The sequence below is a fragment of the Microtus oregoni genome, unplaced genomic scaffold (genome assembly GCF_018167655.1).
Source record: "Microtus oregoni isolate MIOR12 unplaced genomic scaffold, Mior012 000040F_ref0000088, whole genome shotgun sequence".
NCBI lineage: Eukaryota > Metazoa > Chordata > Mammalia > Rodentia > Cricetidae > Microtus > Microtus oregoni.
This window is the reverse complement of record NW_024543207.1, coordinates 420,027-436,019: the sequence shown is the minus strand read 5'-3', so window position 1 is coordinate 436,019 and position 15,993 is coordinate 420,027. Positions and strand designations below refer to the sequence as shown.

Here is a 15,993-nt window from a genome sequence, read left to right as displayed (position 1 = left end):
ACCTGTAATTATGTTATCCTTTCTTACTATCTAACTCACCTAAGTTCAGCAGTGAGGTCCTTGATTGTAGTGTACTTTTCCTCTAATGATAACTGAGCCTTTTGTAGTACGTCTCTCAGTTCCTGTAGCTGTCTTAAGGTACTTTTCAATTCTCCGTGAGCATTCTGCAGTTCAGTTTCGAGGGCTTCCCGTTTCTGCACGGTATCTGTTAGTTCAGCTTCAGTGTGGTGCTGCAACCTTTCTAACTCCTTCACTGTTGAGAATACAGAATCATTTAAGAACCATATGTAAACCATGAGCTGGAAAGATGGATCAGTTACTAAAACACCAGCCCTGCAATCACGAGGATCTCAGTTAGATATCAAGCACCCATACAAAAGACTGTGTATTGCCCTATTAAGTGCTGGTAGAGACAGACAGACAGCTGGAGCTCATTGGCCAGTGAGCCTTGCCAATCATAAAGTCTCTGTCTCAAAAAATAAGATGGATAGCAATCTAGGAAGATACTGAAAATCAAACTCTGGCCTCCACATGCACATACACAAAAGTGCACACTATCACAGGACATGTAAATAAGACACAAACAAAAGAATATTCAATCTGAGAGCTGGAATCTATAAAACTCTTGGTTTATAGACTGCTTGCTTAGAATGCACAAGGCCTGGGACTTAATCCCCAGCACTGCATACACAAAGCATGCTGGTCCCTGTCTATAATTTTAACACTAAAGAGGGGGAAGTAGGAGGATCAGAAGTTCACTGTCTTCCTCTGCTACCTGAGGAGATCTTGGCAAAAAAAAAAAAAATCTGATAGAACTTTATAAATAAATAAGACTATTTTTATTAATTTATAAGAGACAAAATACTGAACACTATCCCTTTTAGCCTCATTACCCCAACTGCTGATTTTATTCCACTTAAATATAATTAATGTCTTAGTCAGTGTTCTGTTGTGAAGAGAAATCATAACCAAGCCAACCAACAATTAGGATGGAAAACATTTAATTGGGGTCTTGCTTACAGTTTCAGAAGTTTAGTTCATTATCATCATGATGGGGAACATGATGGCACTCAGGCAGACAATGGAGACTACCCCTACTAACACACGTCCTCCAACTAGGCTACACCTCCTAATCTTTCTCAAATTCTACCACTCCTGATAACTAAGCATTCAAATATATAAGCCCATTGAGGCCACTCGGACTCAAACCATCACACACAAATAAAATTCTATGTAAGTCAAATTAAGCTAACTAGTTACTCACCTGCATTTGTTCTCTTTTCGAGTTCTGTCTTTGTCTGATCTAAAATCATATCTAACTGAGAAAGATGTATGGATTTATTTTCCCCATCTCGTTTCAGATGTATTATTTCTTTTTCCATTTTAGACAGCTCTTCTTTGTACTGATCCATCTCAAGTTTAGCTTGTCTAATTAAAAATAAACAATAGGACAGGTAATTTGGAAGCTTTACACCAAAAGTCTTCTCTCTAACTTTAAGTCTACAAAATTTATTAGGTTAAATATTAGCAAAATCTCTACTCGGAATCTTAAGTCACATACTATACTTTTAAAACTACTCCAATGGAAGTATTATTGTTCTTTACACCAACACCACTCAAGGGCCAGCATTGTTCTCAGTCTACTACATATAACCTTACAAAATTTCATATATATATATATATATATATATATATATATATAACATTCAGAGATAATCATGTGATATTTTAATTATCTAAAATAATAACTAAGAGGCTAAGTAATCAAATTACCATAAACACATTACTTTTATGGAACCAATAATTTTTATTTAAGACTTATTCTTAGGTTGTATTTTTTAGCTTTAAAAGTAACTAGAGTTAATCTTGTATCCTGCTACATTACTGAAAGTGTTTATGAGTTGTAGAAGTTTCTTGGTAGAATTTTTAGGGTTGCTTATGTAAGCTATCATATCATCAGCAAATAATCAAACAAAAAAAGGCCAAATATAAAAATCAAACAATCAAATAAATAAATAATCAAATCAAATAATAATTAAGTAAACCAATAAAAACAATCAAATTAAAAAAATCAAATAAACCAATAAAAAATGGAGTACAAACCTAAACAGAGAACTCTCAGCAGAGGAATCTAAAATGGCTGAAAGACACTTAAGGAAATGTTCAACATCCTTAGTCATCAAAGAAATGCAAATCAAAACAACTCTGAGATTCCACCTTACACCTGTAAGAATGGCCAAGATCAAAAACACTGATGACAACGTATGCTGGAGAGGATGTGGGGTAAAGGGAACACTTCTGCATTGCTGGTGGGAATGCAAGCTGGTACCACTCCTTTGGATGTCAGTGTGGCCATTTCTCAGAAAATTAGGAAACAACCTTCCTCAAGACCCAGTAATACCACTTTTGGGTATATATCCAAAGGATGCTCAATCATGCCACAAGGACATGTGCTCAATTATGTTCATAACAACATTGTTTGTCATAGCCAGAACCTGGAAACAACCTAAATGCCCCTCAACCGAAGATTGAATAAGGAAAATGTGGTACATTTACACAATGGAGTACTACACAGCAGAAAAAAAATAACTTCTTGAAATTGCAGGCAAATGGATGGAGCTAGAAAACATCATATTGAGTGAGGTAACTTAGACACAGAAAGACAATTATCATATGTACACATTCACAAGTGGTTTAAAATATAAAGCAAAGAAAGCCTACAAACCACAATCCCAGAGAACCTAGACAACAATACAGACATACATGGATCTAATCTGCATGGGAAGTAGAAAAAGACAAGATCTCCTGAACAAATTGGGAGCATGAGGACCATGGGGACCATGGGAGAGGGTAGAAGGGGAGGGGAGAAGAAGAGAGGGGAGCAAAGAAAAATGTAGATCTCAATAAAATCAACAAAAATAAATAAATAAAACATTGAAAATGAAAAAAATTACTTCAACCCACACTGAGTTAATTAATAAAAATATGTTTCTATGCTGAAAAAAAAGAGAGAGACTTGAAATTCGAAGATTGAACAGCTTTCCCAGCCACACAAAGGTTGGAACTAAAAGTCTATGAAGCAACACAAGCAGACACTAATAGCAAAAGTGAAAGAACCAGGTTTTCACTTTCAATCAGTCCAAAACTTGGTCCAACATGGACACCACAGACAATATACTGAGGGGCATTTTCCAGTCCCATTCTTAGAAATTTAAACTGCAAAAGTATGTTCACTGAAGTATTGACTCTCTCTCTCTCTCTCTCTCTCTCTCTCTCTCTCTCTCTCCTACCTATCATCTATCTATCTATCTATCTATCTATCTATCTATCTATCGGTTTTTCGAGACAGGGTTACTCTGTAGCTTTGGAGCCTGTCCTAGAACTAACTCTTGTAGACCAGGCTGGCCTTGAACTCACAGAGGCCCTCCTGCCTCTGCCTCCCAAGTGCTGGGATTAAAGGTGAGCACCATCACTGCCCGGATAATAGATAGATAGGTAGGTGGATAGGTAGATAGATAGATAGGTAGACAGGACAGATGAATGGCCCTTTGTGCATGCTAGGCCAGCACTCCACCACTAAATTACATACCTAGCATTTGACTCTTTTACATTTTTAAAGTCTAAGAGAAATAATTTTCAACTTGGTAGAAAATTGTTTCTACCAAGAGAATTGATATAAAACAGATAACTAGAAGAAAACAATCAAAAGATGCTGACATACAGTGGTAAGAGCTGGTAGCTTGTCAGCACTAAATCAGGATAACCAAGATATCGTGAAATTTTATAAAAACCACATATTAAAAACTCAAAAAACTTCCTATTTAGTAAAATAACAATCATGGCTCTATATGCATCAAGGTTTAGTTGGGATAATAATATATTTAAACATGGTGCACTAAGTAATATACACAATAACTATCCAGAGGCAGTAATGTCAAGCCACTGAAATATTGTTTTGTTCTAAAGTGTTAGTATTGGCTAGAGATAGATTCCACCTTTATTTCACTTTTGAGGAAGTATTTCTTTCTTAATAAAGTTGAACTAATAGAGCATTAATAAACATTTAAGAGCTTAAAAATATTAACTACATAATCAATACTACTCAAATTTTAAGTATAACCTTAAAATTTTTTATGGCAGATTTAAACCCATCAGTCTCTTAGAAACACTTCCCTTTGTTATCTCCGGGTTACTGAAAGCAAGCACGACTGAGATAAGAAATAGGATTAAAGGAATTACTATGCTAAATACCAGACTCTTGAAACTTGATATTATATAACTGAAAAATAAAAACAAAAAAAACTTTTGGTTTTAGAGCAGGTCTAAACTGTATACTTATATACCCTGATTTGAGTTTCATCTTCCTCATTTTAAAACCTACAATAAACACGTCATAGGTTTAAGATTAATGAATTAATGTATCTACCTAGAACAAAGAAGGTAGATGTTCAATAAATTGGTTTCTTTTCTATCTGAAAAAACACTTTATCAAAAGCAGATTGAAGGAGACAGAGAGAGATCTATTTTTAACTTCACTATTTTAAAAAAAAAGTTTTCTAAACTGTAATTTCAGAATTAAAAAAAAAACCTAATAGTGGAAGCAGAGAAAACTCCTCGTGAAGAGCTGAAGTAATGCTTTCTTGGGAAGTGTGATCATTAATCCATGAGCTTTTTATCAGTATTTAGGACCTAGCTTTCCTATTGAAAATGTCTATTGGTTATATTCAAGAAGCTTTTGATGTGATTGTTCAAAAGTCAAAAAAGTAGGAGTTAACTAATAAAACTCATTGGGTCACAAAAAAAGACATGAAATCAGGTAAGGGCCAGTAGGAAACAGGAAGGGAATAAGAGAGAATAACAGAGGGTAACTAGATCAAAATACATTAATTACGTGTGTAAAAATATCAAAATGAAACACATTGTTATATAAAATTAATGTATGGATTGAAAAAGGAAGAAGCAAATGTTTCATTTGTTCCAGTGGAAGAGAAAGATACCCACTTAGAGAAGCATCAAGGAGTTGGCAGAGTTTTGAAAGAAGAGGCAAAGGTGCAGAACCAATTTTCTATGAACGACTTGGCTTGCCAGACAATACTAAGAAAAACAAGACTTTAAAGTAAAGCTGACTTACATGATCATATTTTCTGTAGCTTCTTTAAAGATGCTGGCATCAGGTAGTGTGAGTTGGATTTTATGTATATGCCTGTTTACATGTTCTTGAGTGTGTATGCACATACACAGGCACATAAACGTATGTGCACATGCATAAAAAGTCAAGTGTCTTCCTCAATCTCCCCTCACTGTAGTGATGACTTATTTGTACTTTAATAAACAAAGCTATCCTGAAGATCAGAATGCAAAGCAAAGCTACTAGAGGACGGAAGTGGTAGCTCACACCTTTATTCCCAGAGCTTGGGAAATGGATCCCCAGAAGGATCTCAAGGAGTTCAAGGCTACCCTGGCTACAAAAGATTGAGCCACAAACAGATCCAGGTGGTGGTGTTGGCTCACACCTTTAATCCCAGTGTTTGGGAGTCACACACCTTTAACCCCAGCACTAGGGAGGTGGAGACAGGAGCAGTATGGCTGGGTGGAAAGAGGAAGATAAAGGGCAAGAGACAAGAACTCACTGGAGTGTCTAGTCTGAGGATTTGTGGAGACAGGGTCTCGCCTTCTGGTATGAAAATTTGGTAGATGTTAAAGGTCTCTCTAGGGTGGTGGTGGTGGCGCACGCCTTTAATCCCAGCACTCAGGAGGCAGAGGCAGGCCGGTCTCTGTGAGTTCGAGACCAGAGAAACCCTGTTTCAAAAAAAAAAAAAAATACTCTAGTGGCTTACTGCTCTGCTACTCTGATCTTCAGCTTTAACCCCTTTATAAAAAGGGGTAGAAAAATGTTAATTCTTATTGACAAAGTAGAATCTTGGTAAGCTAAGTATATATGTTTCACTTCACAGATTCACTGAGATGAGTCTGAATGTCCAGTAAAGGCAGACAACTATTTTATTTATCCGAAACACAATAAGGTTCCGTGGCTAGATGATGGTGGAACACACCTTTAATACCAACACTCAGAAGGCAGAGGTAGGCAGATCTGAGTTTGAGGCCAACCTGGTCTACAGAGCAAGTTTCAGGACAGTCAGGGCTACACAGAAAAACCCTGCCTTGAAAAAACTAAACCAAAACCAAACAAACAAAAAACCCAATCAGGTCCCCTGAGAGTTTCCCCAGTGAAGAGATCTTTGCCTGCAACTTGCAGCGTTCTTTGTAATTTAAAACAGCAGTGCTGAGTGCCTATAAAGGATAAGGATCTGTGCTCTTTACCCAATGTTGTAGGGAGCCCTACAGTAAGTTAAATAGATTCCGTACTATATTATAAAAAAAAAAAAAAAAAAAAAAAAGCGGGGGCTGGAGAGATGGCTCAGAGGTTAAGAGCATTGCCTGCTCTTTCAAAGGTCCTGAGGTCAATTCCCAGCAACCACATGGTAGCTCACAACCATCTGTAATGGGGTCTGGTGCCCTCTTCTGGCCTGCAGGCATACACACAGACAGAATATTGTATACATAACAAATAAATAAATATTTAAAAAAAAAGAAAGAAAAAAAGGATATAATGAAGGCTATGAGGGAAATATAACAAAATGCTACAGGAACATAGGTTAGGAAGAAATTAATTCCTCACATAAATATCTCACTGGATTATTATCAAACTCTGAAACTCAGACATTACTGATAACAAAATTGAGAAGGAAAATAAAACTGTTATATTCAAGTTTTACCTGACAGTACCAGTAAGCTCGATAATTTTTTGCCTTTTCACATCAGCATCGTGTATGGCTGTTTCATGTTTCTCTTCCATTTTTCTCAACTTTTCTGCTGAGCTTTCCTTTAGTCTCTGAAGCTCTTGTTCCTGCTTTGATACCTGAAAAGCCAGTTTTCAGTTAAGTGCTTAAATTCAATTACACCCCAACATTATACAGAAGAAAAATACTTTCATAAGATTATAGTCTAACCTATCATTTAGTTTCAAGATGTATTCCAAAAATCAAAGTAAGCTTGGTGTGGTAGAATTTAACTATAGTCTTAGATACTGGAAAGGCTGAGGCAGAGAGACTGCCTGATTGCTTGAGTCGAGGAACTCAAAACCAGTCTAGGTAATATAAAAAGACCCCATTTCAAAAATTAAATTTAATAATAACAGTATAATTAAAATATAAATCAGGATGCTTTGAAACCAGAAAAGCATAACTAACTGTTTAATAGATAAGTCATTCATAATCACTTCCTGTTTTCACAGAAGTGAGCACATTGAACAGTAAGTGACAGCTGAGTCTGGTGCTTGTGTGCTACAGGTGAGACCTGAATCCTTCATCAGCACCACAATGAAGAAAAGGGAAGAAAAAGATAACAGAGAGGAAGAACACAATAGTAAAAATTTCCCTTTCTGTTATCCCGATGAGAAGAGTTCTTTTGAGATGGGCAGTGGTGGCTCACACCTTTAATCCCAGCACTCAGGAGGCAGAGGCAGGAGGATCTCTCTGAGTCTGAGGCCATCCTGATCTACAGAGCAAGTTCCAATACAGCCAAGGCTACACTGAGAAACACTATCTCAAAAAACAAAACAAAACCAAGTTCTTTCTTCTTATTTCAAAAAAAGGGAGAGTGTGGTTGAAGATGAATTCAGACTTTCTGTCTCTCTCTCTCTGTCTCTCTGTCTGTCTCTCTTTCTCTCTCTATATATATACATACACACACATACATACATATATATGACAAAAAGTTATGATTATCCTAAAATCAGAAAATTTATGTTTTCATAACTTTTTCTTTTGAAAGATGAAAACAGAATATATATGAAAGATATTGAGACAAAGTTGATATTGAATAAAAGAAAAAAGATTACTCGCCTTTAATCCCAACACTCAGGAGGAAGAGGCAGGCAGCATCTGTAAATCTGAGGCCAGCCTGGTCTACAGAGTGAGTTCCAGGAGAGGCTTCAAAGCTACAGAGAAACCATATCTTGAAAAACAAACAAAAAAGACAAAAAAGGACCAGCACGGCGGCAGACGCAAGCGGCGGGGACCGGCGCGGCGGCAGATGCAAGAAGTGGGACAGGCGCACAATAATGAGAGCAGATCGCCCCACTATAATTAAATCAAAGAGGTAGGCCTTTTGTTGGCGAGGTCACTGGCAAATGGGGAGCCTGGTCCTGTTCCTGAAGACCCTTCTGAGGGGTGAGAGGGTTCTTGGCCTGCGGCAGGCGCCAGGAAACAGAGCGAGGGCATTTTGAAAGTGGAGCCCTTGGCCAGCAGGGAAACCTGATCCGGTTTTAAAAGACCCACTAGATAGGATCGATAGGAGGAGATGGGCAGGCACCAAGGCAAGAATTCACCCAATAATCTGAAAAACAACATGAAAACACAAGAACCCAATGATCTTACAACAGAAGTATTTGAACACCCTAACACAGAAGAAGTGGAAAAAATTGACTTTATGAAAGCAATAGAGTCCCTTAAACAACATGTAAAAAATGCCCTTATAAAAATGGATGGGAAGTATAACAAAAAGTTTGAAGAAATGAGTAAATACGTACATGATACCCTGGAAAACCAAGAAAAAATGATCAAACAGGTAATGGAAACAGTTCAAGAATTGAAAACTGAAATGAATGCAAGGAAGAAAATACAAACTGAGGATCAGCTGGATATGGAAAATCTAGGTCAACGAGCAGAGTCTACAGAAACAAGCATAATCAATAGAATACAAGAGATAGAAGAAAGAATCTCAGATTCTGAGGACACCATAGAGAAAATAAAAGCACATATCAAAGAAAACAGCAAAGCCAACAAATTCTCAACACAAAATATTCAGGAAATATGGGACACAATAAAAAGACCAAACCTAAGAATAATAGGAATAGAAGAAGGATAAGAGTCACAGCTCAAAGGCTCAGAAAATATTTTTAACAAAATTATGGAAGAAAACTTTCCCAACATAAAGAAAGATATTCATTTAAATATTCAAGAAGCATACAGAACACCAAACAGACTGGATCAAAGAAAAACATCTCCTCACCGTATAATAATCAAAACACAAAATATACAGGTTAAAGAAAGAATATTAAGAGCTGCAAAGGAAAAAGGGCAAGTAACTTATAAAGGTAAACCGATCAGACTTACACCTGACTTCTCTATGGAAACCATGAAAGCCAGAAGGTCCTGGATAGAGGTACTACAGAAACTAAGAGACCATGGATGCAAACCCAAACTACTATACCCAGCCAAGCTATCGTTCACTATCAATGGAGAAAACAAGACATTCCAGGATAAGAACAAATTTAAACAATACGTAGCCACAAATCCAGCCCTACAGAAAGTAATAGAAGGAAAATCGCAACCCAGGGAATCCAACATTGCCAACACTACCTACAATAACTCAGGCATCTAGCGACCCTTCACCAGCACATCTTAAAGAAGGGAGACACACAAACTCTACTACCAAAAACAATAAGAATAACCAGAGTAAACAACCACTGGTCATTAATATCACTTAATATTAATGGGCTCAATTCACCTATAAAAAGGCACAGGCTAAGAGATTGGATACGAAAACAGGATCCAACATTCTGCTGTTTGCAAGAAACACATCTCAACCACAAAGACAGGCATCTACTCAGAATAAAGGGTTGGGAAAAGGCGTTTCAAGCAAATGGTCCTAAGAAAAAAGCAGGTGTGGCCATACTAATTTCTAACAAAACTGACTTCAAACTAAAATTAATCAGAAGAGATCGAGATGGACACTTTATACTCATAACAGGAACAATTCATCAGGACGAAGTCTCAATCCTGAATATCTACGCCCCTAATATAAAAGCACCCACTTATGTAAAAGAAATATTACTAGAACTCAAGGCAGACATCAAACCACACACACTAGTAGTAGGAGACTTCAACACACCTCTCTCTCCAAGGGACAGGTCAATCAGACAGAAACCTAATAGAGAATTAAGAGAATTATTGCAGGTAATGAAGCAAATGGACTTAACAGACATCTATAGAACACTCCACCCAAATAGGAAAGAATATACCTTCTTCTCTGCAGCTCATGGAACCTTCTCAAAAATTGACCACATACTTGGAAACAAAGGAAACCTCCACAGATACAAAAAAATATCAGTGTCCACCTGTGTCTTATCTGATCACCACGGATTAAAGTTAGAAGGTAACAACAATGCTACCCCCAGAAAGCTGACAAACTCATGGAAACTGAACAGTCAACTACTGAACCACACCTGGGTCAAGGAAGAAATTAAGAAAGAAATTAAAATCTTACTTGAATTTAATCAAAATAAAGAGACAACATATTCAAACCTATGGGACACTATGAAAGCAGTGCTAAGAGGAAAGTTCATAGCACTAAGTGCCCACTTAAAGAAAACAGAGTATCAGTCCGAACACACTGAACCTGATAGAAGAGAAAGTGGGAAGTACTCTACAACACATGGGCACAGGAGACCACTTCCTACGTATAACCCCAGCAGCACAGACATTAAGGGCCTCATTGAATAAATGGGACCTCCTGAGACTGAGAAGCTTCTGTAAAGCAAAGGACACCCACTGACTGGGAGAAGATCTTCACCAACCCCGCAACTGACAAAGGTCTGATCTCCAAAATATATAAAGAACTCAAGAAACTAGACCGCAAAAGGCTAATCAACCCAATTATAAAATGGGGCACTGAGCTGAACAGAGAATTCTCAACAGAAGAACTTCAAATGGCCAAAAGACACTTAAGGTCATGCTCAACTTCCTTAGCGATCAGGGAAATGCAAATCAAGACAACTTTAAGATACCATCTTACACCTGTCAGAATGGCTAAAATCAAAAACACCAATGATAGCCTTTGCTGGAGAGGTTGTGGAGAAAGGGGTACACTCACCCATTGCTGGTGGGAATGCAAACTTGTGCAACCACTCTGGAAAGCAGTGTGGCAGTTTCTCAGGAAATTCGGGATCAACCTACCCCTGGACCCAGCAATACCACTCTTGGGAATATACCCAAGAGAGGCCCTATCATACAACAAAAGTATATGCTCAACTATGTTCATAGCAGCATTGTTTGTAATAGCCAGAACCTGGAAACAACCTAGATGCCCTTCAATGGAAGAATGGATGAAGAAAGTATGGAATATATACATATTAGAGTATTACTCAGCAGTAAAAAACAAGGACTTCTTGAATTTTGCATACAAATGGATGGAAATAGAAAACACTATCCTGAGTCAGGTAAGCCAGACCCAAAAAGAGGAACATGGGATGTACTCACTCATATTTGGTTTCTAGCCATAAATAAAGAACATTGAGCCTATAATTCGCGAGCCTAGAGAAGCTAAATAAGAAGGTGAATCCAAAGACAAACATATAGGCATCCTCCTGAATATTAACCTTCATCAGGCGATGAAAGGAGACAGAGACAGAGACCCACATCGGAGCACCGGACTGAAATCTCAAGGTCCAAATCAGGAGCAGAAGGAGAGAGAGCACGAGCAAGGAACTCAGGACCGCGAGGGGCGCACCCACACACTGAGACAATGGGATGTTCTATCGGGAACCCACTAAGGCCAGCTGGCCTGGGTCTGAAAAAGCATGGGACAAAACCAGACTTGCTGAACATAGTGGACAATGAGGACTACTGAGAACTCAAGAACAATGGCAATGGGTTTTTGATCCTACTGCACGTACTGGCTTTGGGGGAGCCTAGGCAGTTTGGATGTTCACCTTACTAGACCTGGATGGAGGTGGGTGGTCCTTGGAATTCCCACAGGTCAGGGAAACCTGATTGCTCTTTGAGCTGATGAGGGAGGGGGATGGGATCGGGGGAGGGGGAGAGAAATGGGAGGCAGTGGCGGGGAAGAGGCAGAAATCTTTAATAAATAAATTTAAAAAAATAAAATAAAATGAATAAAAAAATAAAAATTACCAAATATAAAAAAAGACAAAAAAGAAAAAGGAAAGAAAAAAAGAAAAAGAAAAATTAAGACTCTAGAATCAAAGTGTTAGGAGTCTTTCAGTGGAATGATGACTTCTTCATTTTCTTTAAACAAATCTTTGCTGTGGTCTTGGAGACTGAACCCACAGTCTTGTGTGTACTATACAGCCACTGTACCACAAGTTACAATCCCACGATCATAACTTACATGTGTAGCTCAGTTGGGGAAAGGGATTCTTCTTTTATTGTATTGTTTTTTCAGTTCTTTAAAGGATACTATACCACATGTGGTAATCAAAATGGAGACATCAGAAGACATAATAATTCATATAGGCATTAAATTTATAGATTCAAGAAAAACATTCAGTCAAGGAGTCTAAATTATAATAAAATTTTGTGGCATTATAAATATTGTCACCATAGTATGAGATTTAGATCTGAGTACATTTTCTTGATTAAAAATCTGCAAATGATCTTTAAATTCTATTCCATAAAAATTCCAACTATTTTTACCCAACAATATACCTGCTTTTCAAGTTTGGCCTGAATGTCTTCGAGCTCTCCGTTTCTGAGTGTCTCCTGCTGTAACATCTGCTGCTGCTGCTGGAGAGTGTGCTGCAGAACTGCATTCTGCTCGCTCGTCTCCTGAAGACTATGACTCTTCACCTTTAGTTCTTTCTGCAAACAGTATACCTAGCAGAGAGATATATTCCTTGTTACAATGAACGTTTCAAATAAAAACAGCTCCGTAATTATCCCACTTCTCATGTATTCCAGTTGGTCACGGAGAAGGGCATGGTTCATTAGTTTGCCTGGGAGATGAAGATAGGATAGGGTTGTTCCTATAAAAGGTATGGATACAGGAAGATGCTGACAGGGAGATGAAGATAGGGTTGTTCCTATAAAAGGTTGTGAATACAGGAAGATGCTGACAGGGAGATGAAGATAGGGTTGTTCCTATAAAAGGTTGTGAATACAGGAAGATGCTGACAGGGAGATGAAGATAGGGTTGTTCCTATAAAAGGTTGTGAATACAGGAAGATGCTGACAGGAGATGAAGATAGGGTTGTTCCTATAAAAGGTATGCATACAGGAAGATGCTGACAGGGAAATGAAGATAGGGTTGTTCCTATAAAAGGTTGTGAATACAGGAAGATGCTGACAGGAGATGAAGATAGGGTTGTTCCTATAAAAGGTTATGAATACAGGAAGATGCTGACAGGGCTTGCTCTTGTTTGGCATCATTGTGAAATGTTCCCATGCGATGCATTGTTTGGGCTGGCTAGGATTCTGAAACATATTTCTTTCTGAGAAGGAAAGCATTTTAATACTTATGGACTGGTGTGGTAGTTTAAATGTAATTGGGTCCTATAAATCCATAGGGAGCAGCACTATTGGGAGGTGTGGCCTTGTTGAAGGAATAGTGTCACTGTGGGGGTGGGCTTTGAGGTCTCTTTTGCTTAAGCTTCGGTCAGTGTCACACAGATCACCTCCTGTTGCCTGCAAGATACAGGACTCTTCGCTACAGCTACAACACCGTATCTGCCTGTACTTCACCATGTTCTACCATGATGATAATGGACTGAACCTCTCAACTGTAAGCAAGCCACACCAATTAAATGTTTTCTGTTATAAGAGCTGCCATGGTTATAGTGTCTCTTTATAGCAACAGAAACCCTACGACAGTTGATCAACTATTCTTACGTGACCTTTTACTTTGAAGTCATAAACAGCTTCCTCTAGGTACTGAGACCACACACCATCATCTCATCTTTTACTGTAACAGGAAGGAGAATGCTCTGTGCAACCCATCCCAGAAAGGGAAAGTCAGAGGTAGCTCTGGATTGATCTACAGTGCATTTAATGAACCTTCTTTTCCATTTATAGATATAAAACCAAAATTACTACATAATAAAATCAGGTGATATTTATCATACTACATAGTGTTATTATTATAGTAGTTTGTAAAATTATATCACAACAAATTGATTCAGAATATTCATATTCCAACACATAAAGTAATAACAATATCAACTACAAAACTTCTCTACAAATATTTAAGGTCTTAGTATGCTGGTCTCAAAAATTTCTTTAAAAGACATCTTTAAGGTAGGTATGATGGTGCATAGGTAAAATCCCAGCCCTTAGGAGGCTAAAGCAGGAGGATTATGACTAGAAGCTGCCTAGAGGCTACACAGCAAGGCCTTGCCTGTGTATGTGGGTGGATGCTGAGGTTGTAGAGATAATAAGACAACTCTTAATAAATGGTGTGGGATCATGGTCTATATTCTGTCAATTATATTTTAAATAAACGCTGATTGGCCAGTAGCCAGGCAGGAAGTATAGGCAGGACAACCAGACAGGAAGTAGAGGCGGGTCAATGAGAACAAGAGAACTCTGGGAAGGAGGAAGCCCATTCCTCTGCAGTCCTAGCCCAGCCACAGAAGAAGCAAGATGTGACTACCTCACTGAAAAAGGTACTGAGCCACATGGCTAACATAGATAAGAATAATGGGCTAATATAAGTTATGAGAGTTAATAAGAAGCCTGAGCTAGTGGGTCAATCAGTTTATGATTAATATAGACCTCTGTGTGATTTCTTTGGGACTTAACAGCTGTGGGAACTGGGCAGGACAAAAGCCTTAGACAACAAATGAAAGTCTTAATTTTTGTTTCATGTGTGTGTACATGTAGAGGTAAGAGGAAAACTTGGAGGAGTTCTCTCCTTCCACCGTGTGGGTTCTAGGGAGAGCACACAGGTTTCACTTGCCAAGCCAACTCTTCAGCCTTTTAGAAAAGGTCTTTAGTAACTGAAAATTTTACTCAATAAAGTTTAATTGTTAAACCTAATTTTTTTAAAAAATAGTACCTCACTGTGTAGCCATTGATGGCTTATAACTAAGTAGCTCAGGCCTGCCTACAACTCACCATCCTCGTGAGTAGCAACCCAAGGGCTGGGAGTTTAAGTCTGTACCACCACATGCACCTTCTAAAGCTGATTCTTAACTCTTCAAGCAAGAAGAAACAATTTTTTTAAAGTTTTGCCAGCACAAGGGTGGTAGAGGTAGGTGAATGTCCAAGTTCACGGCTATCCTGGTCTACAGAATGACTTTTAGGACTGTTTCCAAAAAACCACAACCACCACCACCAACAAAAAGTTTTGAAAAATTTTAAACTCCTACGTCTAAAACAATGCTTTAAATATTATTCAATTTATATTAAAATTACTATGTAATAATTATAACTTACTATTTTGATGGCCTAAAAATAAGTGAATTTGAATTTTAAGGTATTATATTTTATGCTATACTGAAATAAAGTCTGTTCTTTAAAGAATATATAATTTAAAATATGTTTTTAGTGTCATATATATAAAGGCTACACTGGTCTACAAAGTGAGTTACAGGACAGCCTGCACTGTTAGACAGAAACCTTGTCTCAAAACAAACAAAAATTACATTTAATGTCCTCTTTCTACAGATGTATCTTTAGAGCATATGAAGGCGATGAGGATGTAACTCAGTGGGGCGTCTGCCTAGTGTGTGATGTTTGAATGAGAATGGCTCCCAGAGGCGCAGATATTACAATACTTTGTCCCCAGTGGGAGGAACTGTTTGGGAAAGATTAGGAAGTGTGTGACACATGTGTCACTGAAAAGACACAGCCATTCCTAGTTAGTTCTCTGCCTCACAACAGTGGCTGCTGCTCCAGTGCCCTTCCTGCTGCTATGCTCTGACACGTTTGGTGGTCAAGGACTCACCCTCTGAAACTGGAAGTCCCAAATAAACTCTTCCTTCTCTAAGTTGCCTTGGTCATAGTGTCTTATCACAGTGGTAGACAAGTAATTTGATACCCAGCACACCTTTCCCAGCACCATATAAACATACACAAATGTTTGTACACACCTGTAATCCTAGCACTTGATAATCAGAAGCAGGAAGATCATAAATTCTATACCATCAGTTATATAGAGAGTCTGAGGTTAGCCTTGGATAACCGAGGCCAATCT

General features: G+C 38.1%; 1 protein-coding gene across 5 annotated transcripts in view; it reads right to left on the bottom strand.

Moving 5' to 3' along the window:
* Ccdc18 (coiled-coil domain containing 18) overlaps positions 1-15,993 on the bottom strand; it is a 145,688-nt gene that overhangs the window by 58,856 nt on the left and 70,839 nt on the right. For all 5 annotated transcript variants that reach the window (XM_041632173.1, XM_041632177.1, XM_041632174.1 and 2 more), the window contains 4 exons: positions 12,510-12,677; positions 6,777-6,919; positions 1,265-1,428; positions 40-253 (listed from right to left, as the gene is read on the bottom strand). In XM_041632173.1, coding sequence (XP_041488107.1) covers positions 40-253; positions 1,265-1,428; positions 6,777-6,919; positions 12,510-12,677 — 689 coding nt within the window. The remainder of the gene's footprint in view (positions 1-39; positions 254-1,264; positions 1,429-6,776; positions 6,920-12,509; positions 12,678-15,993) is intronic.